Source organism: Amphiprion ocellaris, chromosome 3, assembly GCF_022539595.1.
Source record: "Amphiprion ocellaris isolate individual 3 ecotype Okinawa chromosome 3, ASM2253959v1, whole genome shotgun sequence".
In the NCBI taxonomy this organism is placed as follows: Eukaryota; Metazoa; Chordata; class Actinopteri; family Pomacentridae; genus Amphiprion; species Amphiprion ocellaris.
This window is the reverse complement of record NC_072768.1, coordinates 1501453-1526476: the sequence shown is the minus strand read 5'-3', so window position 1 is coordinate 1526476 and position 25024 is coordinate 1501453. Positions and strand designations below refer to the sequence as shown.

The 25024-nt window shown below is 37.2% G+C and overlaps 1 protein-coding gene and 1 long non-coding RNA gene across 4 annotated transcripts; both read right to left on the bottom strand.

Moving 5' to 3' along the window:
* Nucleotide 1: 1 nt before the first annotated feature.
* Nucleotides 2–4068, bottom strand: ribc2 (RIB43A domain with coiled-coils 2). The gene is made up of 6 exons (XM_055009171.1): nt 3885–4068; nt 1381–1462; nt 969–1289; nt 745–891; nt 212–398; nt 2–131 (listed from the first exon to the last, which is right to left on the bottom strand). Exons 1-6 carry the CDS (start codon nt 3999–4001, stop codon nt 62–64), a joined length of 924 nt encoding a protein of 307 aa, XP_054865146.1. The 5' UTR covers nt 4002–4068; the 3' UTR covers nt 2–61.
* An 8128-nt stretch (nt 4069–12196) lies between these two features.
* LOC129348012 (uncharacterized) lies at nt 12197–24642 on the bottom strand. 3 transcript variants are annotated; one of them, XR_008600424.1, is made up of 5 exons: nt 24306–24633; nt 23445–23541; nt 19992–20140; nt 16956–17248; nt 12197–12440 (listed from the first exon to the last, which is right to left on the bottom strand). It is a non-coding gene; the product is annotated as an uncharacterized LOC129348012 (long non-coding RNA). The 3 variants fall into 3 exon arrangements; XR_008600422.1 differs by lacking the exon at nt 12197–12440 and having other exon boundaries at nt 16794–17248; nt 23409–23541; nt 24306–24642; XR_008600421.1 differs by lacking the exon at nt 12197–12440 and having other exon boundaries at nt 16794–17248; nt 24306–24640.
* Nucleotides 24643–25024: the final 382 nt, after the last annotated feature.

The window sequence follows — 25024 nt, the reverse complement described above, 5'->3', positions numbered from 1 at the left end:
ATTTTCTGTGTGGTTCAGTTTCTTTATTATCCTATCGTGTATCAGTGCAGTGTGTCGTCCATCATCTGCTGCAGGTGTTGAACTGGGAGAAGAAGCTGTCATCAATTCTTCCTCTTTCTATGTCCGGCTTCCTTAAAACAGAGTGGGACAATTTACAGTGTGTAGAAGTTAATAATTCAATAAGACGCCGTGTTTTCTAACCGTTACTGACTGCTTTTGGTGTGTTTGGGCCAGCTGGACGTTGGTGTTGTCCAGATGTTTCCTCAGCTGCTTGTTCAGTCTCGCCTGCTGCCTCTCTAGAAGCAGAGCTGCACGAGCCGAGTCCATGCGGATTCGTTCGTAGCGTTCCTCTTCCTGCTTCTTCTCCAACTCAGTCCTCTGCAGATGCACAGAGAACAGTTAGAGACACATCATCAAACGGATCAGGCTGAACATCATGACCACCTGCCTAGCATTGTGTTGGTCCCCCAAAAAACTTCTAATATTGTCTTTAAGAACATTCACAAAAAAATCAACCAAAATCCTGCGAATTTCACTGGATTTTGGTTGATTTTTATGTGAATGTTCTTAAGAAACATTTTCAACATTTCTTTTTTTCCACCAAAAAATGTTCAAAGATTTCCCAAAAATGTTGAAAATGTGGACATCAGAAGTTTCACTGTGAAAATACATTTTTTTCCCACATTTTCAAACTTTAAAACGGGTCATTTTGACCCGCAGGACGACACCAGGGTTAGCGTCATTCAAGGTGTCTGAGTCCAGAATGACCCACCTTGGCCAGGTTGTAATCTTTACAAGCGATGGTTTCTGCCTCTCTCCTCTCCATCTCCAGGTTTTGAAGCTGCACAGCTATGTTGTCCATCTCCACTCTGTGTTTCTCATAGTGCTGCTCTAAACTCCAGCAGGAGAAGATAAAGTGAGGTTCATTTGTGCAGACGGTGTCCTGTATTGTAAACGACAGAATTTACCTTCCAGCTTTTCTTCTCGTCTTCTTGCTGCCTGCTCGGCCTGCTGCTGGATCAGCCACTCTCTCAGCTGCTCCTGCTGTCTCTGCAGTCTGCTCTGACTCTCCAGGTCTTCGCCCACCAGTCCGGGGAGAATCATCTGTGCATCTCCTGGATCTGTTTTTCTGCAGAGGTCCGGGTCATTCAGATCAAACTCCTGCTGCCTCCAAGGCTGCTGGTTGTGGAGCCTGAAGTCGACGGTGGCCTTTTCCAGAGCACGCTTCTCCTTCACTTGGTTTTTATAGCGAATATTAGCTGCTTTTCCATTACGGAGTAATTCAGCATCTGTTTGGAGAACATCATATATCAAATCATTTCTCATAATGTCCAATAATGCATGTTCAACATAGAGAACTCATCCTATTAGGGAACTCACCGTAAGCATTTTGTTCTCTCCTTGCTGCTTCTTCTTGTTTCTTCTTCTCCGTTACCTGCAGGTCCAGAGCTTCCTTATCAACCTGTAAGAGATAAAAACATCCAAAATACACAAGTGGGTGTTTATTCAGTAAATGTACACACTATAAGGTTAAGCACAGGTACTACTATACACCAGTTAAGCTTCATAAGATGGGATTAATGAGCAACAATCTCATCATCATCAAGATGTCTCATCATCTTTTGTGGGCTTGTTCTCTGGTCTTGCCTTTTTGGCAACAAGTCATTAAAACTATTGGGGAGTGGTGAACCACACCCTTACCAGATAATTATGTCCAGCTGGAGACGGATCCCTGCTCCCACCAGGGGCGTCTATAGCAGAGTCTGTCCTGGCACTAGCTGGGTTTATCATCAAAGTAAGAATTGTTCTTAGACACTGGAAGAGCCAAGTAAGGCCCAGTTTTAGAGACTGGCTGAAGTTAATGACAGATACAGCCTCTGTTAAAGAGCTTATTGCAAGATTAAACGGGAAAGCACTCAGAGAGCAGAGTCCTCCTCCAAGGCTGCTCAGTTGACGTATCATTTCAGACGAATGAAATCTTTAATAAAAAATGACTTTGTGCTGAGCACAGGCATGTGTTATGCACGTGCACGTTATGTATGGATACCAAATTGCGTGTAAATTACTCTTATAAAGGTCTGTTGATCAGTTCATCAGTTTTGGCAAACCTTTGTTTTGCTGGTGTTACAATAATTGTTCCCTTCATGCTTTTATTTTGAAGGCATATTTTTAATGTTACAGGCTTTTATTTTGTCACCATTCCAGCAGCACAGGAAGTGTTTATCTAAGAAGCAGTTTCTTGACATGACGAAGACGCTGCTGAAAAGTCCGAATATTCCTGTAAAGATGAAAGAAAACGGTTCCAGCTGTTGCTGTCTAGTAAAGGATGTGTCTAAACGTAGAAGCAGCTGGAATGGAAACAAGCTCTGATGGTGTTTCCTGAAGAAAGGAGGGAAGGACAGAAAGGTGAATTTGTGTTCAAAATAAGGCTGACGGCTGAACGTAAATAAAGGCTTAGTGAAACATCAGGAGCTTCACCATTGTCTGGCTGGGGTTTGCTACATACATGACCTAAATATGTAGCGGGACTCAGAAACAGCCCACAGTTTAATCAGTTGTTCCTTGGATGATTTCCAACTGATAAATCACAGTCAGTTTGTAGTAGGATGCAACCATGTGATCGTCAGCAGGTAACAGACACAGTGTTCACTTGTTGTCATGGTTACAGCGGCGGTGCCGGCTGCTATATCTGGCAATGGGAAATCTTTAACAAAGCTGTTGATCCAGACTATAAGCCGCATCACTGTGAAAATTTAACGAGGTGGTCCTTGTGTCATTTCTGACTTCCCCTGAAAATTTCATCCAAATCTGTGAGTCCGTTTTTGAGTAATGTTTCACATGGAGAGAAAGACAGACAGACAGATTCACAGATTCACAGACAAACGTCATCACATAAATCCTTGGTTCCTTGGTGGAGTAGTAATGATGGTAGGAGTAAATTCTACCAAGTTTGGTCTCACTTCCTACATTTTATTCCATATGAACTGATGAGTGCTCCATAATTATCATGTGTCATTATTCAATCTAAATGTTAGCGTTAGCTGGTAAATGGCTGTTGTTTGTGTTGTGGTTGTTTCTGTATTGAAAATTCAATAAAAACTTAACTACAAATGTGTGTTTATTTTACTACATTTTATCTGTTGGAAATGAATGAATATTAGCACATATTTTAATTAGATAGTGCCTCATTTGTATATTCAAACTTAAAACTTGAAAGAACTCATGCAAAAAAAAGTATAGTTGCTGCTATGGAAGTAATCAGTTTGGGGCATTTCTTAGCGATATCTTCTAGTATTTTTTTTTTAACCTGCAAAAAGTTTTTTTTGAAGCTGGTTTCTCTAAATAAACTTATTTCAAATGCTTTGACCCACAAATTCAACAGTATCCTCAAACCCTCACATCTTGTAGTTGTGTTTATGTTTATAGGTTTGGAAAGAGAAGTTTGTTCATATTTTTCACGCATAGACTGATTTATATTCCTAAAAACTTCAGTACACAGTGGATTTTCTCTGGATGTTGACAGTATTTTCTATTTTAGAGTTAACTATATATTTTTGATGCAGTCTTTTCCGATTTGATTTCTTTTAAGAAATTTTATGCGAATTAGTGCATGTTTATATTAATTATTGAGGTAAAATGCCCCCTAAAGCTAATTCCCATCCTGAGAAATAGTTTAACTGCTCTTACTTTTGCTGTTGTTTACTATAAATATACCTATAAAAGCATTTTAAAAAATTCTCTACGTTAGATGGAGAATCATATGGAAGGCACAAAAAATACTTTAACTATAATGTGTGAAAATGTCACAAGGTGATTTCTGAGGGAAAATCGCAGCAAACAAACAAAAAACATACGTATTATTGTCAGTAATCAGTAACTCTTACCCCGATGGTCCTCAGTTTGTCATTAAAAATCCTCTCTCGTCTTTCTGTCTCGTTGTTCCGTCGCTTCTCCAGAGTCGCTCTTTGGAGTCGCTCTGAGTTTAATTCAACGTTCAACATTTTCACCCAAAAGTCTAAATAAAAAGTCTTAAACACGGGCTCCAGTAAAGTCTAAACGCGGATTGTATCGGAGACCCTTCCAAACATATTTGTTGCTAAGAAACCGGATTATTCGTGAGACTTCGTGAGGCGTCGGCTTTTTCCGGAGTCTTCGGCAAAAAGTCCCTGATTGGCTCGTTTTCAAGGCTTGGAGTCAATGAAAACCAAGTAAGAGTCCCAATGCTGCAATGTAAAAAACATAGACTGTATAATAACAATACTACTACTACTACTACTACTACTACTACTACTACTACTACTACTACTACTACTACTAATAATAATAATAATAGTAATAATAATAATAATAATAATAATAATAATAATAATAATAATAATAATAATAATAATAATAATAATAATTATTATTATTATTATTATTATTATTATTATTATTATTATTATTATTATTATTATTATTATTATTATGTTTTTATCATACAGTCTATGTTTAGCAACAAAGATTCATTAGCAGCACAGTTAAAGACCAGCTGGTTAATCACACCACACTCTTATACAGGCTTTTTTCCGTGACCATCACAAACTAATAAACAAACTTAAGCGCATTCTCTGCAAATCAGATATTTCATTTGGTGTCTCTGTTTCACATCGTCCTGAGAGAAACCTGTTTTATCTGGAGATGCTGTTCTGACTGCAGTCAAAGCTAATGAAGGCCTTAAAAATAACTGATGACTAATTCTTCTGTAACTCCAAAATCTTCCAGGTCTTGGTACCTGTCATTATGGTCCGTGTTTATTGTGGCAATTGGATTTTCCGTTCTGAAACGGGTATTGAAAAACAAAAAATGAGTGGTTATTTGATTTTTGTTTTAAAATGCAAAAATTAAAATTGAAATACAAGGCGTTTTTCCTTTCCATGATCAAAAAGGGATATACGAAATCTTAAAAATGCTTTGATTTTCATTTTATATTTAGAATAACAAAAAAACAAAATCAGTAAGAGACAGAAACGAAAAAAGGTCCGTTTTTTCATTTTCTGAGACCGGAAGTGGTCATCAGCAAGTGTGGAGCCAAACGACAACAAGATTCGCAGGGGGCGGAACCAGAGAGCAGTGATTGGTCAGACTGACTGAGAGCCAGAGAGCAGTGATTGGTCAGACCATAGATACTATAGAAGACAACGCGCTAGCGGATCTAGTCTGCTCTATGTATCTATGGCCGGAACGTCTGGTAGCATCTCTGGCTGCTGTTGACCTGGTTTTTGGAGTAAAACACGGTAAGAAGATAATTACTTCTAACCTGTAGCGTTGTTTTGTTGTACGTTAAGTCAGCGACTTGTGAAGAGTTGTGTTTTGTCGTGTTTGAGCAGTTGGTCCGGACCGTTAGCTAGCTAAGCGGCTAAGTTAGCTAGCTAAGCGGCTAAGTTAGCTAGCGGGCTAATTAACACAGGTGGCTAACTTACCACTGAACACCTATGTTAGTTGCTGTCGCAGCTGTCCTCATTATTAGAAGGAACTTCTCAACTTGTATTTCTCTGCTGTGTATTTTAGCATTTAAAAAAGTTATTTTACTTTAAGGTTAACTGAAACCCGTTCAGCTGCACTGAAGTTTAACATTCAGCTGCTTTGAATTAAACCACGCTTAACTTAACATTGCACAACATTACCTCTCTGAATCTCCATAATTTCATTAAATTCCTTCTCTCTTCCACTGCTCAAGTTCAATCCAGTATATAAAATGACATTAATAGTGAATAAACTAACAACCAGCCATTGTATTTATTTATTATTGCATGTATTTGTAGTAAAACATGGGGATGAAACATCCTACTTTTGGATCTAGAACTACCCAAGCCGTTCATTTTCAGTCACCTGACGAGTTAAACTCCCCTTTTTATGTGAGGTTGAAGCAGAAAGTCTGAGTTAACAAAGAAAGTTGTTTATAATTTGCGATACCTGTTATCTCTGACTGAGGCTTTAGTTTTTGTTGAGCCGATTTACATGTAGAAACTTTGTTCAGGAAGATTTCTCAGTAGCTCAGAGGACTGGCTGCTTTTTACACAACCTTGTAAGAGAATGTCTGCCAATGCTTTCAGCAGAATTTAGAAACACAACACTTCCTAAACAGATATTTTGAGGCTGTGAGGTTGAACTTTTGAGAGTCTATCAGTGTGTTTGTTTGTGGTCTTTCTGTTTCTAGGTGGAAGCTGAATTAGTGAGGATGACTCCTGCTCCTGTCATCTCTAAGCTCCTCACACATCTTTACCTGCACATGAGGAAAATCACTCCTGTAGAATGCAGGTATGTTTGTCATTATTATAAAAAGATGTTGCCTGGTGACCTGTCAGAAACCCATTATACAGAGTCAGCCAAAATAATGTTTACACACATCAGGAAAAGGAAAACTTGCATCAATATTTATTCAGACATCACAAGATTAATAAAAGTTATCTTTGGCCTCTACAATTACAAGAGGTGCTGAAAGTGGAGGCCACTGGCTTCCAGACATTTCTGTTGTGTTGTAGACGTCACTTGTTGATGCTCCATTCATGAGGGTAGCGCCATCTGTTGGGAAAACATCGTACAACAGAACACAGAGTTACCGTGATTTGATCAAACTTAGAAAGAGGAATCTATATGTATAGAAGTACTTATACATATGAAATATTTATAAAAGTTTTTCTTTTCCTGATGTGTGTAAACATTATTTTGGCTGATTCTGACTCTGTGAACTTAATGAGAACAAAACTGTCATTTAATTGTTGCTCTGAAAGCTTCTTTAGTGAAAACCAGCTGGTGTTCTGCTTTGAAACAAACTGCTGTTGAGGTCTGTGTTTTTAGGTTTAACCCCACAGTTTCTGAATGAACTGATAGTTGTTTTTTTTCCTGATCAATGTGGACGTTATAATTGATGGTAACATTTACTGATCATATAATCAGCATGACAATATAACAGTGTAACATTCTGACCACGTGACTAATACTGTGTTGGTCCCTTTATGCTGCTAAAACTCCTCTGACCCAGTGGTTCATCAGAACCTCTGGGGATGTCCTGTGGATTCTGTGGATCCTGTGGGTTGCAGGGTGGGTCCTACCTAGACCAGGCTGATCCTGGACCATCCCACAGATGCTCCATCAGATCTGGATGTGGGGAGTGTGGAACCCAGGTGAACAGCTTAGCTCTGTCGTGTTCCTCGGACCACTCCTGAGCAGTTTTAGTTTGTCCTGCTGAGGGAGGCAGCTGGCATCAAGGACTGCTGTTGCCATGGAGACTAGGGGGTTGTTTGTCCTGCAGTGTTTAGGTGGTGGTACATGTCAAACATCCACATGAATGTCAAGGTTTCCCAGCAGAACGTTGCATTAGAACAAGATGATGGATGTTGTTCTCTTCAGCTGTCAGTGGTCAGAATGTTGTGGCTGATCGGTGGATCTGTCTGCCTTTACTCTGACATCCAGAGTTATACAAAAGTGTAGAACGTGTGCAGTGCAGAAGAGATTTACTTTATTGTATGCAGTTTTAGTGGTTCCATCAGAGAAAATCATATCCATATACAGATTTTTATTAATTCCAGGGCTGGTTCAGTAAAGATTATAATAACTACATCAGATAATTCTTTGTCGCAGTTGGAATTTTGCAGACTGAGAGATGGTTGAGAAGGTTTGCAGTTCTTGTTTAAGCAAAATATGTTGTAATAAAAGATATTTATTGTCATTGTACATGAAATTATCTGCAAACCAGCAAAGTGCATCAGTCTGAGGTATCTAAATATAAATAAGTAAAGAAAAATGCTTCTAAAGCCAATAATAAACAGAATACTTTGAGGGAATATTCTAAAAAGGAAAGAAAAGCTCCATTCTCACTCATCTCAGGATAAACTGTCATTAAAATTGACTTTAAATTTAACTTCAACATGAGATAAACATTTACTTTCATTACTGATGTTGTCAAGTTTTAATAAAGCTCATGCTACTTTTATAAAATGATGAAAGTGAATAAATTGTATTTCTGTGATCTGTGTTTGATTTCTGTCTTTTCTCCTGTCATCCAGATGTTCAGAGGGAGATGATGCCACATCTGGTCCAGCTGATGGAAGGTCTTGAAGTTCTCTGACTGGCCTCGACTGAAGATGGTCGTCTCACTGGATTTAAGGTTCAGATGCTCAGTAACAAACTCCACCAATGAGCCAACAGGGAAGCTGTAGGTTTATTAAATGTTGCTATGAAGGTTTCGCTGTTTTTCTTTGTGAATGCAATGAGCTCCAACTGAAAGTTGAATTAGAACTTAGAAGTAAATCCTTCCATCTGAAAGGATTTAGTTGCATTAATAACCTCATAACATTCTAATTTTTATTCCAGGCTTGGTTGGAAATAGAATCTCTGTATTGATTCAGGTAAAAACTGAACTTCACAGCATGTTGGAGCAAAACAACCAGATGAAAACTGTGATGGTGTTGGATTGTCAGACCGTAATGTTGCAGCTCAAAGCAGCTTTTCTAGCTCAGTTCATTCTGACATTCAGCTATGAATCAACACAGCAGATGGTGATCCATGCTGTGGAAGTCTCACATCTCCTGATTTAATGGAGCTGCTTTACACTTTTTACACTGTTTATTCACCAGCACTTTATTTAATAAAAGTCTCATCTAGTTTTTATGAGGAATGTGATGTTTTAATTTCTCTGTGAATAACTACAGTCTAATGGAACAGCTGGAATTGTAACATCTGTCCTGATATTGATCATGAAGTATTGATCAGAATACTTATGGTCAGCAGTCATCCCTGAAGTTTTACATTAAAATCTTTACTTGTGTTGTGAACTTTGGTAAGAAGCAGAAACTTTAGCGTTGCCATGGATACATGAGTGTTAAATTCTGTCCATGTTTCATTTTGGGAAATTCAGTCCAGCAGATGAGTTTGTTTTTACTGCCAGCTACCATTCAGTCTGAGATATTAAGAATAAATAAATGTGGATAATGTGGAAATGAACAGATTTTATTTTTATTTATTCCTACAGCGGATGCACGGAAAGTTCCAGAATGTGGAGGAATTTAGTCTCATAATCACAGACAATAAATATTATCTGAAAGTCGGGTTATTGTTGTTTATCAGCACAATACAAAAAGATTCATGTTAGACATATTCCAGTTAAGACTCTAGAATATCATGATTTATGTAAATTTACCTCAATAATATGAATGTCCAGGTTAAGATTGTGCAGTGATATTTATTATGTAAGTTTACCTGATTAAAATGTATGACTCTGCACTACAATATTATTTATTTAAATTTACATCATTATTATAATATTTAGGATCAGCCCCTACAGTATTGAGATTAAGAAATCAAATATTCTATAAAATGTAAATACACTGAACTAATATGGATATATTTAAGTGAGACTCTACAATAGTATTTGACACAAATCTATCTAAATCAACATTTTAATCATTTTTACTCCCAACATTTACTGGACTGATTTAAATATTAAAATCACTCCTTTCTAATCCTCTGCTGTACGTTCAAACCTGAGGCCTTAAATAGAAACACACAAGTATCTGACTGAAGGAACTTCTGCAGAGTCCTGGTTCCAGAACATGATAGAATTAGAGACACACACTAACAAAAACTGCCTGAGAGTTTACAGGTTTTTATGTTAGATTTCTTCACTAATTTAATGAGAGTTATCAGCAAAAATCAAGTGTTCATTTGATGAACTTCATTTCCTAAAACATCCAGAATTGGAGCTCATATCTTTGGCAGCTGTAAAGTTTCTGCTCCTTCAAAGTTCACAACACAATGAATGAATTCCTAAAACACTCTCAATGCTGGAGAGCGTTTGATGCTGAAGCAGTGAGCAGTTTTTCTGTTTCTTCTCTGGAGATGCACAATGAGGGACGTCTGCAGAGACTGAGAAAGAGTCTCACCACATCCTGACATGAGGAAAAAGACTTTACTCAAGACTACAATGAGAAAAACTATCAGACAGCAGACGGCTGCATTCAAGGTGAGATCTGAACATTTGATCTGGAACAGGAATTCAATAACGGCAGCATGAGCTTCATTTCAGTCTGTAGCTGCTGAATTCATGGATGAATCATCTGGCACTAGAGAGGAAGACCATCAAACATCCACATCAGCTGATGGAGGTCCAAGAGTCTCACCAAACAAACAACCTACAGAGTGAAGATCTCCAATCTGATTGGACGGCCTCCTATTCAGCCACGTGTGAACAAATGCCTCTAAGCTGATTTGTTTTCTAAAATAAATCTAGTTTGAGTCCTAATCTCTGCCTGAGTGTTTGCTTCTTTACACCACTGTTAACCGTTTAGGCTGTTGGATTGTTCCAGACGAGTACAAGATTCTTCAGAGCCGTTCTACCACGAGCCTGACAGGAAGAACTCCAGCAGCTACTGAATGTTCCTGTGGTCCCCTCAAGGCTACAGGAGGAGCCCTACGAGGACGAGCCGGTCCACCTGATGGAGGCCAGTCGCTGCGGTTCAAAGCCAACACCGACTACGTGGACTTCTACTGGACCACATGGAGGCCTTCAAACCGGACCAACAAGTTCAGGTTAACTTTTTAGGTCTACATTGGAGGATTTCAGGTGGAATTTTCTTCCAAACCATCTTTTAGCCTACATTTAAGGATGTTTAGGAAGGTATATTCTTCCAAACCAACTTCTCAGGTCTACATTTCAGGTGGAATATTCCTCCATACTAACTTTTTTGGTCTACATTGAACTAAACCACCCTTTGGGGTCTATATTTGAGGTTTTAGGTGGAATATTCCTTTTAACCAGCCCCTCAGGTCTCTTTGAGGATTTTGGATGGAATACTCGGTTAAAGCAACGTTTTAGGTGCATGTCCAAGGATTTTTGGTGGAATGTTCCTTTAAGGTGGATGTTTGAGGACCTTGTAGGTGGAATACTTCCTGAAACCAGCCTTTTAGGTCAACATTCAAAGATTTAAGGTGGAATATTCCTTTAAACCAACCTGAATTTCATGTTTTGATCATTATCAAGTGAGAAACCTCAATCCAGACTCCTCATAATGACGTTTGAGATTTATGCTGCTGTTATTTGTTTAGTCCAAACTAAATGACAGAAATCCTCAACTGTAATTTTATTTCAGGACTCGGTTATTAAATGTCAAAACAATCCATGTGACTCTAAAAACTCAACATCTTTACAAACTCTAAGATTAAACTCTCCACAAGGATCCAAAATAAGTTGGACTTCTACATGAGAGCTTTAATTATTCTTCATCTACTTCCTGAAAAGTTTGGTCAATAGAAAAGACAATAACTAATATTTTCAGCTGAACTAAAGACAGACTTTGTGATTTTTCTGCTCACATGTTGTGTTGTTGTAAACTTCCTCTTTCAAATAAATATCCTCCTAACCCCCTGGAAACCAGCGTTTGTCCTGTTTTTGTGTTGCTCCTCTGCGACCCTAGACAGCCGGGTCCTAATGTTTTTTGAGCAACACACCATACTATGATGTTTTTACAATGATGGTTCTACTATGGAACCAGTTTGACATGTTCAGGTGTTCTTTGTGTGAAAACTCAGAGATTTCAGGGATCAGAAGGTGGTTTTCAACTTTCTTTGTTAACTTTCTTCTCCTTGACTAAGCCAGCCCTCTGGACTTCCAGGAAGCTGTGTTCCTATTGGCTGTTCAGGTGACTGCTTGGTGTTATCAGGAACACCTGAGCAGCTCAGTGTCTTCCTGCTTTATTTAGCTGCAGACAAACATTTCCTCTGTTTCTCTTCACCAGTGAACTGGGTTTGGCTCTGTTGCTGTAGTTTGTTCTTTAGGCGTTGGCTTGCAGCTTCCAGCAGTAAAATCATCTTTAATGTGTTTCTTGGTGTGTTTTAGGGCTTTGTACTGGATAGTTGTCTTGGTAAATGTGGTTCTTTAGCCACAGTTAGCACATGGTGCTAATGTGTGCAGTGATTAGTGGATTTGCTGCAGCTGAGTTGTGTCTTTGTCTTGGCTGTAGTGAGTCTTTAGAGGTTTTTGCTCAGACACATTCTGTATTCTTGTTTGTGAACCAACGTTGGTTGTCCAGAAGGTAAGAGTTCCTGTCCTGATTCTCTGTTCTCAGAGGTTCTCTGGTAGGCTGCAGGAGACTTTAGCGTTTGGGTTGTGCTAATTTGGTTTTTGTACGGTTTCATTTGGACGACTATCTTGAGGCCCCTCCATGTGGTTTAGTGAGGTTTTCTGGAACAGTTCTACAAAGCAACCTGCAGCAGAAGAGACTTTGAGAGTTTTTAGGAAGTTCTGGAGACCAGACTTTAGAGCAGCAGAAACATTTGTCAGCAGTTTGAGCAGGAGAAGGTGAGCTTCAGAGTAGAAATGAGAAGGAAACCTTCTTGACCCGTGTGGTGAGGTCCTGTACCAAGAGTTTGAGCAGGTTGTGAAGAGTCTGTAGTTCTTTGGTCTGAAAGCACAAGAGTCGACTCATTAAAGGAGAAAACAGGAGATATTGTTGGTTCTTCTGTCGCTCTACAGTTTCCTTAGACTGAATCTCAAGTTTATATTTTAAATGATTTACCATGTGAGCCCAAGAAGACTTCAATAAACTCCCTCCATCCCCTGGACACAACAGATTTCATTACTGTTAAATATTTTTTTTAAATACGTTTTTGAGTTTTAATCCTAGTTTTAGCATAGTTTTTTTTTCCTCTTTGCTTGTTTAGTTTTGTCATCTGTGTGAAAGGTGCTAAACAAATAAAGCTGAATTGATGAATTGAATAATTGACTAACTCATGTGACAACAGAAGTGTTTTCACTGTGATTTAAGGGTTTGTTTCATTTTTGAGGTTGGGGTTAAAATTTTGACAGAAAAAAAAAGATTAAAGAAATAAACTACATTTTAAAAAAGCAATTAAATCATGGAAAAATCACATTTAATGCAACTAAATTTTTAAAAAGAAAATTAAACATTAAATACAATTAAATAATATTAACAAGACAAAATATTTAATTAGATAATTAAACAGAAGATACAAAACATGCAATTATGAAATTAAACATTAAAGATGAAATATTTTAGATGATTAAACATTTAAAAAATACAATTAAACAAGAAGAATATTAAACATAAAAAATACAAAACATTTAATCAGATTATTAAACCTTTAAAAAGACAAAACATTGAATTAAAAAATTAAACGTTTAATTAGAAAATTAAATCTTAAAGATAATAAAACTTTAAATAGGAATTAAACAAAATACAATGAAGCATTTAAAAAGAAAATTAAACATTAAAAGGTGGTAAAACATTTAAAAAGAAAAACCTTAAAGACTTAATCGAAAAAATTAAACATTGGGAAATAAAAGGAAATTTTTCAAACAAGCCGATAAAACATTTGAAAAAACAACAATTAAACATTAAAAAGACAAAACATTTCGAAATCAAATCAGACATTAGAAAAGAATAAAAGGTGAGAAAAGAGAAAAGAGAAAAACTAAACATTTAAGAAGAATCAAACTAAAGACAAAACATTTGAAAAGACACCAGTTAGACTTCAGAAGATCAAATTAAACAGAAGAGACAATAAAACAATCAAAAAGAGCAAAAACAGATAAAGGTCTTGAAGCGTTTTCTAGTCTGAAATGAAAACATCAAGTTGTTTCTTCAAACATTTCCTCTTTCTATGTTTTTGGTTTGATTGTGGACAGATTTACTAAGAACTCATTTCAGAAAACTGCTTTCCAGATAAGGTCTACTTGTAGTTGAAGGCATTGATCAAACTAATGTTACCTTCTGATCTCCACAAACTTTACTGTTCAGTGAAGAGACTCAAAGTTTGTTCAGGATTTCTAAAAAACTCACAGGTGAAGGTCTGAGAATAACTCAGATCAATGGTCTAAATGTGAAATCAAGACTCATGGTCACAAGTTTTAAGGCTTCTGTTAACCAGAAAGTTCAAACTAACAGAGAAGTACTGAGAAACTTTTAAAACTTCAGTGCTCAGACTGTCTGAAGGTTCAAACTAACAGAGAAGTACTGAGAAACCTTTAACATTTCAGTCCTCAGACTGTCTAAAGGTTCAAACTAACAGAGAAGTACTGAGAAACTTTTAGGATTTCAGTCCTCAGACTGTCTGAAGGTTCAAACTAACAGAGAACTACTCAAGAACTTCTAAGATTTCAGTCCTCAGACTGTCTGAAGGTTCAAACTAACAGAGAACTACTCAGGAACTTCGAAGATTTCAGTCCTCAGACTGTCTGAAGGTTCAAACTAACAGAGAACTACTGTGGGACTTAGAAAATTTCAGCCCTCAGACTGTGTGAAAGCTCAAGTCCTGAGGACTCGGGAGGTGTGGGGGCTTTGGAAAGTCTTGGAACTGAGGGTTCCACCCTCCAGCACAAAGGCTGAAGCCCAACCTCCTGAGAAAAACGGTCGAGTCAGGACTCAATTTAAAAAAAAATTCGAAAACGACAAAAAATAGATGATAAATGCGCAAATAAAAGAAGAATTAGTATCTGAGCGAATAGCTCAGGGGGATAAGTAAAGGACTACCAAGTGGAAGGTCGCAGGTTCAAGACCGACCACCGGCAGTTTTCTTTCTTTGTCTTTGTCAGAATTTTGATAAAACTTAAGAAGGGTCTGGTTTTGAACCAGCGACCTGCAGCTCCATAGGCAAATCCTTAACTCACTGAGCTACAGATCAGATACAAAGAAATAAATTCGTCGTCCCTTTGGCATCGTAGTTTGTGAAGTGACCACATGGGCAGGGCCAAGGCGGAGTCTGGGTGGAGTCAGGGCGGAGAGTAGGCGGGGAGGTGGGTGGCGGCCTCCCCCCTCTACTCCCCCACCTCCCCCCACCACCCACCACACCTTCCCCCGCCCGACGAGTTCTTCGAGTCTCCACGAGTTCTTCGAGTCTCGACAGGGTTTTCCCGAGTTTCTGGAGTTTCCACCGGGTCGGAGGCAGACCAAGTTGTCATGAAGAGGTGTTGAAGTCGGCCAGGATGGACTGACTTTTTACAGCGACTAGAAGGAAGACCACTAGAAGAGTAGGTCTTTAACCACCATCCATAAAATCCATGGAGTCGCTCCAGAGAAATGAAGGGAGGTCAACTTTTATCAACCTCCATCCACATGTTCAACTTCATATCATTACTTTGACATTTTTAACACCACACTTTATTATCATTTATTAGGACTTTAATGGAATCCACTGGCAGATTTAGTTTTTCTTGGCAAACTTTATTCTTGTCGTCGTAGGACTGCAGTATTTAAAACTCTTCCTTCTATTTGACCTCGTGTTTATTAGTTTTAGTGGAGAAACTTATTTTAATTGTCCATTAGTCTCTTAAAATCCAAATAATAAATTGGATTAGTCAAGAGCTTTAAATTTCTTACTTTGTCATATTTTAAATATGACAAAAAAATATCAAAATAAAGCATCTTGAGACAATTTTAACTGTAATTGGCATTATATCAATAAAACTGAATTTAAATTGTATGTATCTTTTAATGGAATAATTCAGCCATATATGTTGGAAAACACATTTTCTTTGTCCATTAATCTGTCGTTTTCTCCAGTAATTCATTTCTTGTTTTAGTTTATAAAATGTCAAACCCAAATATATTCAGTTTACTGACATAAAAACCAAAAAGATTTACATTCATGATGCAGGAATCAGGCAGTTTTTCACTTTTTATCTTAGTTTAGTCAGAAAGATAGTTGATAATGTGTGAATTTTTGCAGCTTGTGAGCCGTAGAAGGTTTTAATCTTTGGGGCCGAGTGTCAGAAAACATTTAGAAACCAACATCAACAAAACACTCAACAAAGATTTCAACATCATTAAAGGGAAATCCAACATTTGCATGACAATATCTAATTAAAGGACATTTATTTCCAACGTAAATGTGTGATATTCATCCTCTGGAGCTTTCTCTTCACATCGTCTTCCACCTGGACTGGTTTGGTCAGGAGCATGTGCAACAAACATTTGAAAAACTGCACTTTAACATCAATGAATGACACTGAAGTTTAATCTCTACATAAATGAGACTGAGTCTGGATGTGCTGCTCTGTCATTAACTCCTAAGTTTAGGGAAAGTTCAAACAAAAGAGGACAGTTCAGATCAGACTTGAGAATGAGCTTATTTTGAACAAACATCTCAGACTTTCTGAGCTTCAGCACCTCTAGCAAGATATTTTAACAACAAGCAACTCAAGAGATCCACAAGTTGGAGAGAGTTAGCTTTAGCTGAGCCAAAGAACATGTGGGACGCTAACCTAGCAAACATTTCAGACTTTTCTCTGTGAATTCTGAGAAATAATTTCCTATTTAATGACAGAGCTACACATCTTAACTCAGTCTCATTAAAACAGACTCTAATTCAGTGTCATCCATCCATATTAAAGTGCAGTTACCCAAAATGATTGTTGCATGAGCTCCAATAAAACCTGTCCAGGTAGAAGGCCACTTTGACAAACAGGAAGTGGAAGATTCCAAGCAGATTTATAGAAGGGGGAACCGGACTGTACTAAGTGTGGTCCAGTATAGAGGGGTGTTTTGTGGGTTTTCAAGACTGATAATGATTATTAGTGACACATTTGGAGTAGATATTCATTTGCAGTAAATGAAAGTATTTAAAATCTTGGAGTTAAACTTAGAAGAAGAACACAAACTCTAACAGAAAACTTTGTTGATACGTTTTTGTTTGCAGATGTTAAGGGAAAGGAGTTTCACCTTGTGACGTATAACCAATCAAATCCTACAGAAGACAGAGCGACCACAGGTAGATAAAGGTTCAGAGCCAATGTAGCGTCATTTTTAAATTTATTTATTACCGTAAATCAGTAAAAAATAAAATACTGCTAATCAGTAAATCAGTCAGCCCACAATTGCTACAATTCTACAATGTATGTCTCTTTCCTTTGACTTGGTATTTGGACAATATACGATGTATATGATGGTGTTTTTTCATACCAAAGGCTATACTGGGCCGCTGCACTCCTCCTCTGTTGTTTTCTGGATTGTACTCAGCTGCATGCCTTCGTCCATCCCGGCCTCCGTTGACTCGTCCCGCCTGCCGTCTCTGGAGCTGAAGCTGGATTGGAACAGACCAAAGTACAGTCCAATCACGATGCCAGCTGCCTCTCAAAAGGCTCCTTCATCTGGCAGGTGGCGCCACTTCTTCTGAGGGGAAGCTGAGCTGGCCCAGCAGAACTTTGGAGATGTGTTCCAGTGGTTGGTGGATGTGTGGGGAGATAGAGAGGGACCTTTCAATTGTTCACAAAGGAAAACAGGGAACCCATTGGTAGTTTTAGTTTAGGGTGCTACTGCGGTGTGTTTTTGGGTTTTAAGAGGTGAAAAGGAAGAGGTTTTTTTCGTATTGATTATCTTTTACTTCGTTCCTGTTTGGAATGCCCATCAATGTCAACGTGAAGTTCACTTTTAGATCTGTTTATTTATTTTTATTTTACTAACACCCATTTGCTTTTAACCCCCTCACATGTTGTGTTGTTGTAAACTTACTCTTTCAAATAAATACTCGTCTAACCCTCTGGAAACCAGCATTTGGACTGTTTTTGTGTTGCTCCTCACCTACTTCAGACAGCCGGGACATAACAACGTTTTGTGGACTAAAGGTTAAACTATGACGTTTTTAAAGCGACATGCTAAACTATGACGTTTTTAGAGCTACATGCTAAACTATGACATTTTTAGAGTGACATGCTATACTATGACATTTTTAGAGTGACATGCTAAACTATGACGTTTTTAGAGCTACATGCTAAACTATGACTTTTTAAAGCGACATGCTATACTATGACGTTTTTAGAGCGACATGCTATAATATGACATTTTTAGAGCGACATGCTATACTATGACGTTTTTAGAGTGACATGCTATAATATGACATTTTTAGAGCGACATGCTATACTATGACATTTTTAGAGCGATATGCTATACTATGACGTTTTTAGAGTGACATGCTAAACTATGACGTTTTTAGAGCTACATGCTAAACTATGACTTTTTAAGCGACATGCTATACTATGACATTTTTAGAGCGACATGCTATACTATGATGTTTTTAGAGCGACATGCTATACTATGACGTTTTTAAAGCGACATGCTATACTATGACGTTTTTTGGGCGACATGCTATACTATGACGTTTTTTAGCGACATGCTATACTATGACGTTTTTAAAGCGACATGCTATACTATGACGTTTTTAAAGCGACATGCTATACTATGACGTTTTTAGAGCGACATGCTATAATATGACATTTTTAGAGCGACATGCTATACTATGACATTTTTAGAGCGACATGCTATACTATGACGTTTTTAGAGCGACATGCTAAACTATGACGTTTTTAGAGCTACATGCTAAACTATGACTTTTTAAGCGACATGCTATACTATGACGTCTTTAAAGCGACATGCTATACTATGATGTTTTTAGAGCGACATGCTATACTATGACTTTTTTAGCGACATGCTATACTATGACGTTTTTAAAGCGACATGCTATACTATGACGTTTTTAGAGTGACATGCTATACTATGACGTTTTTAGAGCGACATGCTATACTATGACATTTTTAGAGCGACATGCTATACTATGACATTTTTAGAGCGACATGCTATACTATGACGTTTTTAGAGCGACATGCTATACTATGACGTTTTTTGGACGACATGCTATATTATGACGTTTTTTGGACGACATGCTATACCATGACGTTTTTTGGACGACATGCTATACCATGACGTTTTAAGAGCAACATGCTATACTATGACGTTTTTAGAGTGACATGCTATACTATGACGTTTTTAAAGCGACATGCTATACTATGACGTTTTTAGAGTGACATGCTATACTATGATGTTTTTAGAGCGACATGCTATACTATGACATTTTTAGAGCGACATGCTATACTATGACGTTTTTAGAGCTACATGCTAAACTATGACATTTTTAGAGCGACATGCTATACTATGAGATTTTTAGAGCGACATGCTATACTATGACGTTTTTAAAGCGACATGCTATACTATGACGTTTTTTGGACGACATGCTATACTATGACGTTTTTTGGACAACATGCTATACTATGACATTTTTTGGACGACATGCTATACCATGACGTTTTTAGAGCGACATGCTATACTATGACGTTTTTAAAGCGACATGCTATACTATGATGTTTTTAGAGCGACATGCTACACTATGACGTTTTTAAAGCAACATGCTACACTATGACGTTTTTAGAGTGACATGCTATACTATGATGTTTTTTGGACATGCTATACTATGATGTTTTTAGAGCGACATGCTATACTATGACGTTTTTAGAGCGACATGCTATACTATGACGTTTTTTGGACGACATGCTATACTATGACGTTTTTAGAGCGACATGTTAAACTATGACGTATTTAGAGCGACATGCTATACTATGACGTGTTTTGAGCGACATGCTATACTATGACATTTTTTGTGCGACATGCTATACTGTGGGCTTTTTTAATTGACATATTACTATGACGTTTTTTAGCAACATTTTATAAGAATTTGAACAGTTTGAAAAATTACTATACTTTTACTTGTACAATGAAATATTATTCTATAGCATTTTTTAGACGACATATTATACTCTGATGTTTTGTTGAGTAACATACTATTTTGACAATATACTGCACTATGACATTTTTTGAACCACATATAATACATGACAAGTTTAGGCAACATCCCATCATTTTGCGCTTTTTGAACCACATTAATCTATGGGAGTTTTTTTGCTGACATGCTATACTATGAACTACAGGCCATACCATGTTATTCTTGAAAAGTATACTATACTTTGACATTTTCTGAACTACATCCTATACTATGGCGTTATACACAGAGTGCTTTGGTTAAATGTTGATTTATAATCTAGATTTTTTTCTGTTTTGTTTTTTGACGGGATTACCATAGACCTGACCGTGAACACTGTTGACACCCACCAGAGGGAGACGCTGCCTAAGATCTCAAGGCTGCTTGGTCGTGGTCTTTCTGGTCCTGCTCCAGAACGCCTTCATCAACTAAGTCTTCTTTTGAAGAGGCCCTCAGATGCTGCAATCTCTGACCTTCAGGAGGAACTGCTACTTTCACTCTGTAACGAGACGGCGGTTATTTTAAAGACCCAGGTCCTGGTGGCTTGGAGTGAAAGTTTAACATCCATCAAAACAGAACTACAGACAGTTAAATCTGAGCTGTCGGTCAGTATTTCAAACATCAAGTCCGACTCTAAAGCATGCTATGGGTGAAACGGAAACTTCACTCTCCACATCAGTGACGACATCGTCACACTCCAAAGCAGAGCACCTGTCTGCTGAACTTTTAAAAGTGGACAATAAATGTGAAGAATGTGAGCAGCAGCAGCCTGTGAGCAGTGGAACAGATGTGATCAGAAAGAAGTCATTTTCTTTTTTCTTTTCTTTCTGGTTGACTTGATGCTGTCAGATGCAAATGTTGGAGCTGATTCTGATCTTTCAGGATAAAAAGCTGCTTTTCCTTCATAGACTTTTCAGGAAATTATTCTCTCAGGTTTTCTCTGCTATTTATATTTTTATTATCTGTGATTATTTCCTTATTTCATTATTGTAAAATAAAGTTTGAGGCATAAAGACTCATTTAGTTATTTTATTCCTGAAATCTTTGATGTAGCAGAACTAAACTTCCATTTTCCTTCTTGTACTTCTGATACTAGAACTAAACGTATCTTCAACACGGATCATCTGGTTTTAATGAATCAGCAGCAACATCACAACAACAAATGAGACAATTTTCAACAATTTTCAACAAATTCATGGAACTGATGTCATTTAAAGCTATCAGTTTGTTTTAGTGTCAAATTAAAGCTAATTACTGACAACTAGAACATTAATGTTACTGTTTTAATCACATTTAAATTTCCTGAACATTAACGTCAACCAGCCACAGTTTTATGAACTTAATGAACCACATTACAGGAACACAACACACTTCAGCTGCTGACAGGAAACAACACAAACATCGTTAGCTTGATGCTACATTTAGCTGCTAATCAGGACTGCTCAGCTAGCTTGATTAGCATTGCTAATTCATATTAAAGCTAATATTCACTGGATGCTAAGTCTCTTCTCTGGTCAACACACAAATAAACTCCACCAACTCCTGGGGTTCATTGCTCACATTATATCTGACTCTGAAGTTGAACATAAAGTTCATTAAAACCGGCACCGATCAGTAAATTATCGTTTATTACCAACCAGCTGTCAGAGTCCTTCAGTGTATGTTGGTCCAATCAGCTGAAGGACTGAATTACTGAACTGAAAACTGATTAAAACAAGACAACAGACAGTAAAACTGTCTGTGGAAAATGTGCTGCTGCTCTACCGATAAATACCAACAAACTAAAACAAACTTGGTGGAAGTGTTACTTTTAGTGATTTTTTAATAAATAGGAAGTAAAAGGAAACGTTGCTTATCCGTAGTTTTGCTAACTTAACTTTAGCTGCACTTTCACCGTGTTCTGATAGATTATTTTTTTATATTAAAATAGCTGTACTTCCTTTGTATATTTGGTCACTTCTTATGTTGCTGCTGTTTCATTGCAATTATATTTTAATAATATCACTTTAAATACAGATAATTGAAAAGAAAAAAAATGGCTCTGAAATACTCAATGAACTGCTACATCATCTAGTGTGAAATTGAATAAGATTTCTTAATAATATAAAATGTAACCGACTGAGCTGTATTAATTAAATCAAGATATTTCAAATTGAAAGATTTCAGTCAATTAAACCTTAAATTCATTTATCTAAGAAAACCATCCTTTAATGTCTTACCTTAAAATGACCTACATTTTTAAAACATATAGGTGCAAAGTAAAAGTTTCACACTAAAGATGAATCACTGATTTACATTTAATGGCATTAACTAAATTATTATGAGGAAACAGAAATCCATTTCTAATATTTCTATCAAATATGTTTATGTCTATAAAATGCACTGGACATCAATAAAAATGTCTGCATAGTGAAATATATGAAGTCCATCTGCATTTATACATCATATTAATGTTTAAATAACGGGAACTGCTGCCCACGTTCAGTCAAGCCACATTTATGGCTTCTGCTGTTTACCTGCTGCTGCTAACAACGTTAGCATCCAAAAGTGAAGATAAACTCTACAGGTAAGTAATTTTTGTAACTAGTTGTACTCTTCTCCACATCTGGACAACATCACATATAAAGCAGTGAAGTTACTGTAAGTTAACATCAGACTATAACCTCTGATATTCACATGTTCTAACATCGTGTTTTAAAATTGTTCTGCAAATCTGAGGTTACGTTTCCTCATTTAGTGTTAACGCTGATGCTAAATCAGGTTAGTCAGTGTCATAAACTAGTTAACTGTTAGCTGTAGCTGAGTTTCCTGCAGATCACAGCTGATCAATCATAACGGATCAATAACTGCTGTTTTAATGATCAGCAAATGTAAATAAATCTACGTTAATGTTCCTCCACAGAACTGTTACTGATGAATGTTAATCTCAGTTCTGAGTTAATATCTCTGTTCTTTGCTTCAGTTTTTTTCTCTACAACAGTGTATGGTGAGATAACTGTGGAGCTCATGCTAATGCTAATGATACATTAGAATAAAATAGAATAAACTTTATTGTCCATGTAAGGCAGTAAAATGGTCTTTAGCCTCAACCAGGAAAAGAACCATTTCCATATGATTAAAAAATAGGACAAAATACAACACTCTATTGTGTTCCATTCATATCCTGATGTGTTCACTCTCATATTTAATGTTGTAATGCAGTTGGAATGAAAGAACCTTGTGGATCGTTTCCTCACTGTTAGTGTCTTTTCCTTCCAGCCTTGGTCTGGATCATTGGGAACATCTAGTCTGATGGACTGAGAGCTACAGAGAACATGAATATCCAGCTGTGGTTGTCTGAAGAGTCTTTTCTCCTTCATCACTGTGAGGAAGAGCAGCACTGATATCTTCCTCATCCTTCCAGTAATAACAACAATGCTGCAGATTCAGCTCTACTCTTCAGAATACAACTTGTCTTGTGACTGTTCAGTGTTTACACTTCACTGTCAGCAACACATTATATATTTCATCCATTTATTACATGTGTTTACACATCTTTACAGTTCAGAATTGTTAAATAATGTAGTTTTTAAATGTGCAATAAAGGAAATAATGAAGCTCTTGACCTGAATGTGTTGATGTTTTAATGCTGCATATCTGCTATAAATAACATGGACTTTTAATATTGTATTTCTGCTCCAACAGCAGAGATGAAGTTAAAGATGATAAATGGAACCTGTGAATACTAAGAACAGAGAATAATAAACTGCTGAAACAGTTGGTCTGACCTTCTGTAACTGAAAGTTAAACAGGAAGTGGCTCACTGAGGATGTCGTCCATTCAGTCTCCTTCTTCACATCCAGATGAGGTTTTCCTTCTGTTGGCTTCACTCAGAAGATCCTCACAGTGAACATGAGACACCTGAGATGAAGACAGACATCACAGTACCAGCATCAACAGCAGAGGTTGATTTTAAAGTGACCCTGGATGGATTTCTTCTGTCATATATAGTTTTCCAAGCACTGAAAGACAGAAAGGCCTGCAGTCACTTTAGCTTTAGAGGAGAAGATTTTATTATGCAGCTTTTCTGTGCTGTAATTTAAATGTAATAACTGTAGTGTTTATCATTACTTTGGACATATTGTGGAAGGTTATTTTTCTAATCTGCACTAAGATGTACTACAACATGTGAATCAGTCATTAAACGACGTTAACCGTTAGAAAGTAGATTTACTATTTTCTCCACTTTAACTTCAGAGAACCAGCAGATATTCAGGACTACTGACAACTCAGAACCTTAACCTCACTGTTTTAATCACATTTAGGTTTTCTAAACGTTACATTAATGTGAACCAGCGTCTCCATGAACAGTTTTATTAACTAAATGTACCACATTAGACGAACACAACACACTTCAGCTGTTTACATGAAACACAACACAAACATCGTTAGCTTAATGCTACGTTAGCTTAATGCTACGTTAGCTTTAATCAGGCTACAACTGACCAGCTAGCTCGGTTAGCATCGCTAATATTTACCGGATGCTAACTTTCTTCTCTGGTCAACACACACAGAAATAAACTCCACCAACATCTGGAGTGCATGGCACACATTACATCTGACACTAAAGCTGCATATAAAGTGCATTAAAAGCGGCACTGATACGAAAATAAACATTAACTTACCGAACTATCAGAGTCCTTTCAGTGTCTCCTGGTAGAATCAGCCGAAGGCAGAAAACTGGTTAAAAAAAGCCAACGAGCAGGAAAACTGTCTGTGGAGAAGGTTCTGCTGCTCTACCGATAAATAAACCAACAGTTATTATATCAGAATTAATCCAAACGAGGAGAGCAGAGTCTCTGCTGCCTCCGCCATAGGACCTGTCAATCATTCCAGACCAGACTGTCAATCAAATAGCCCCGCCCCCTGGCTTCGCAAAACTTTAACGCTCTATAAAAAAAATCAATATTGATTTATTTTAAGATCGGCCACCTGATCTCTCATTTTGACCATGAAAACTAACGAAAAAAATCATATACAGTCTACGCACCATACTCTGTTCGGCTCCACACTTGCTGATTACCACTTCCGGTCTTTTTTGTTATTCTAAATATAAAATGAAAATCAAAGCATTTTTAAAATTTCGTATATCCCTTTTTGATCATGAATAGGAAAAACGCCTTGTATTTCAATTTTAATTTTTGTATTTTAAAACGAAAATCAAATAACCAGTCGTTATTTGTTTTTCAATACCCGTTTCAGAACGGAAATTCAATTGCCAAAATATACACGGACCTTAATCACACCACACTCTTACACATGCTTTTTTCCATGACCATCACAAACCAATGAACAAACTTAAGCACATTCTCTGCAAATCAGACATTTCATTTGGTGTCTTTGT

What these genes read in the sequence shown, in the direction of transcription:
- ribc2 (XM_055009171.1), bottom strand. Translation starts at nt 4,001, where the DNA reads ATGTTGAACGTTGAATTAAACTCAGAGCGACTCCAAAGAGCGACTCTG. An exon ending in ACAAACTGAGGACCATCGGG is followed by an intron (nt 1,463 to 3,884) that starts GTAAGAGTTACT and finishes TATCTCTTACAG; the next exon opens with GTTGATAAGGAAGCTCTGGA. An exon ending in ACGAGAAGAAAAGCTGGAAG is followed by an intron (nt 892 to 968) that starts GTAAATTCTGTC and finishes GCTGGAGTTTAG; the next exon opens with AGCAGCACTATGAGAAACAC.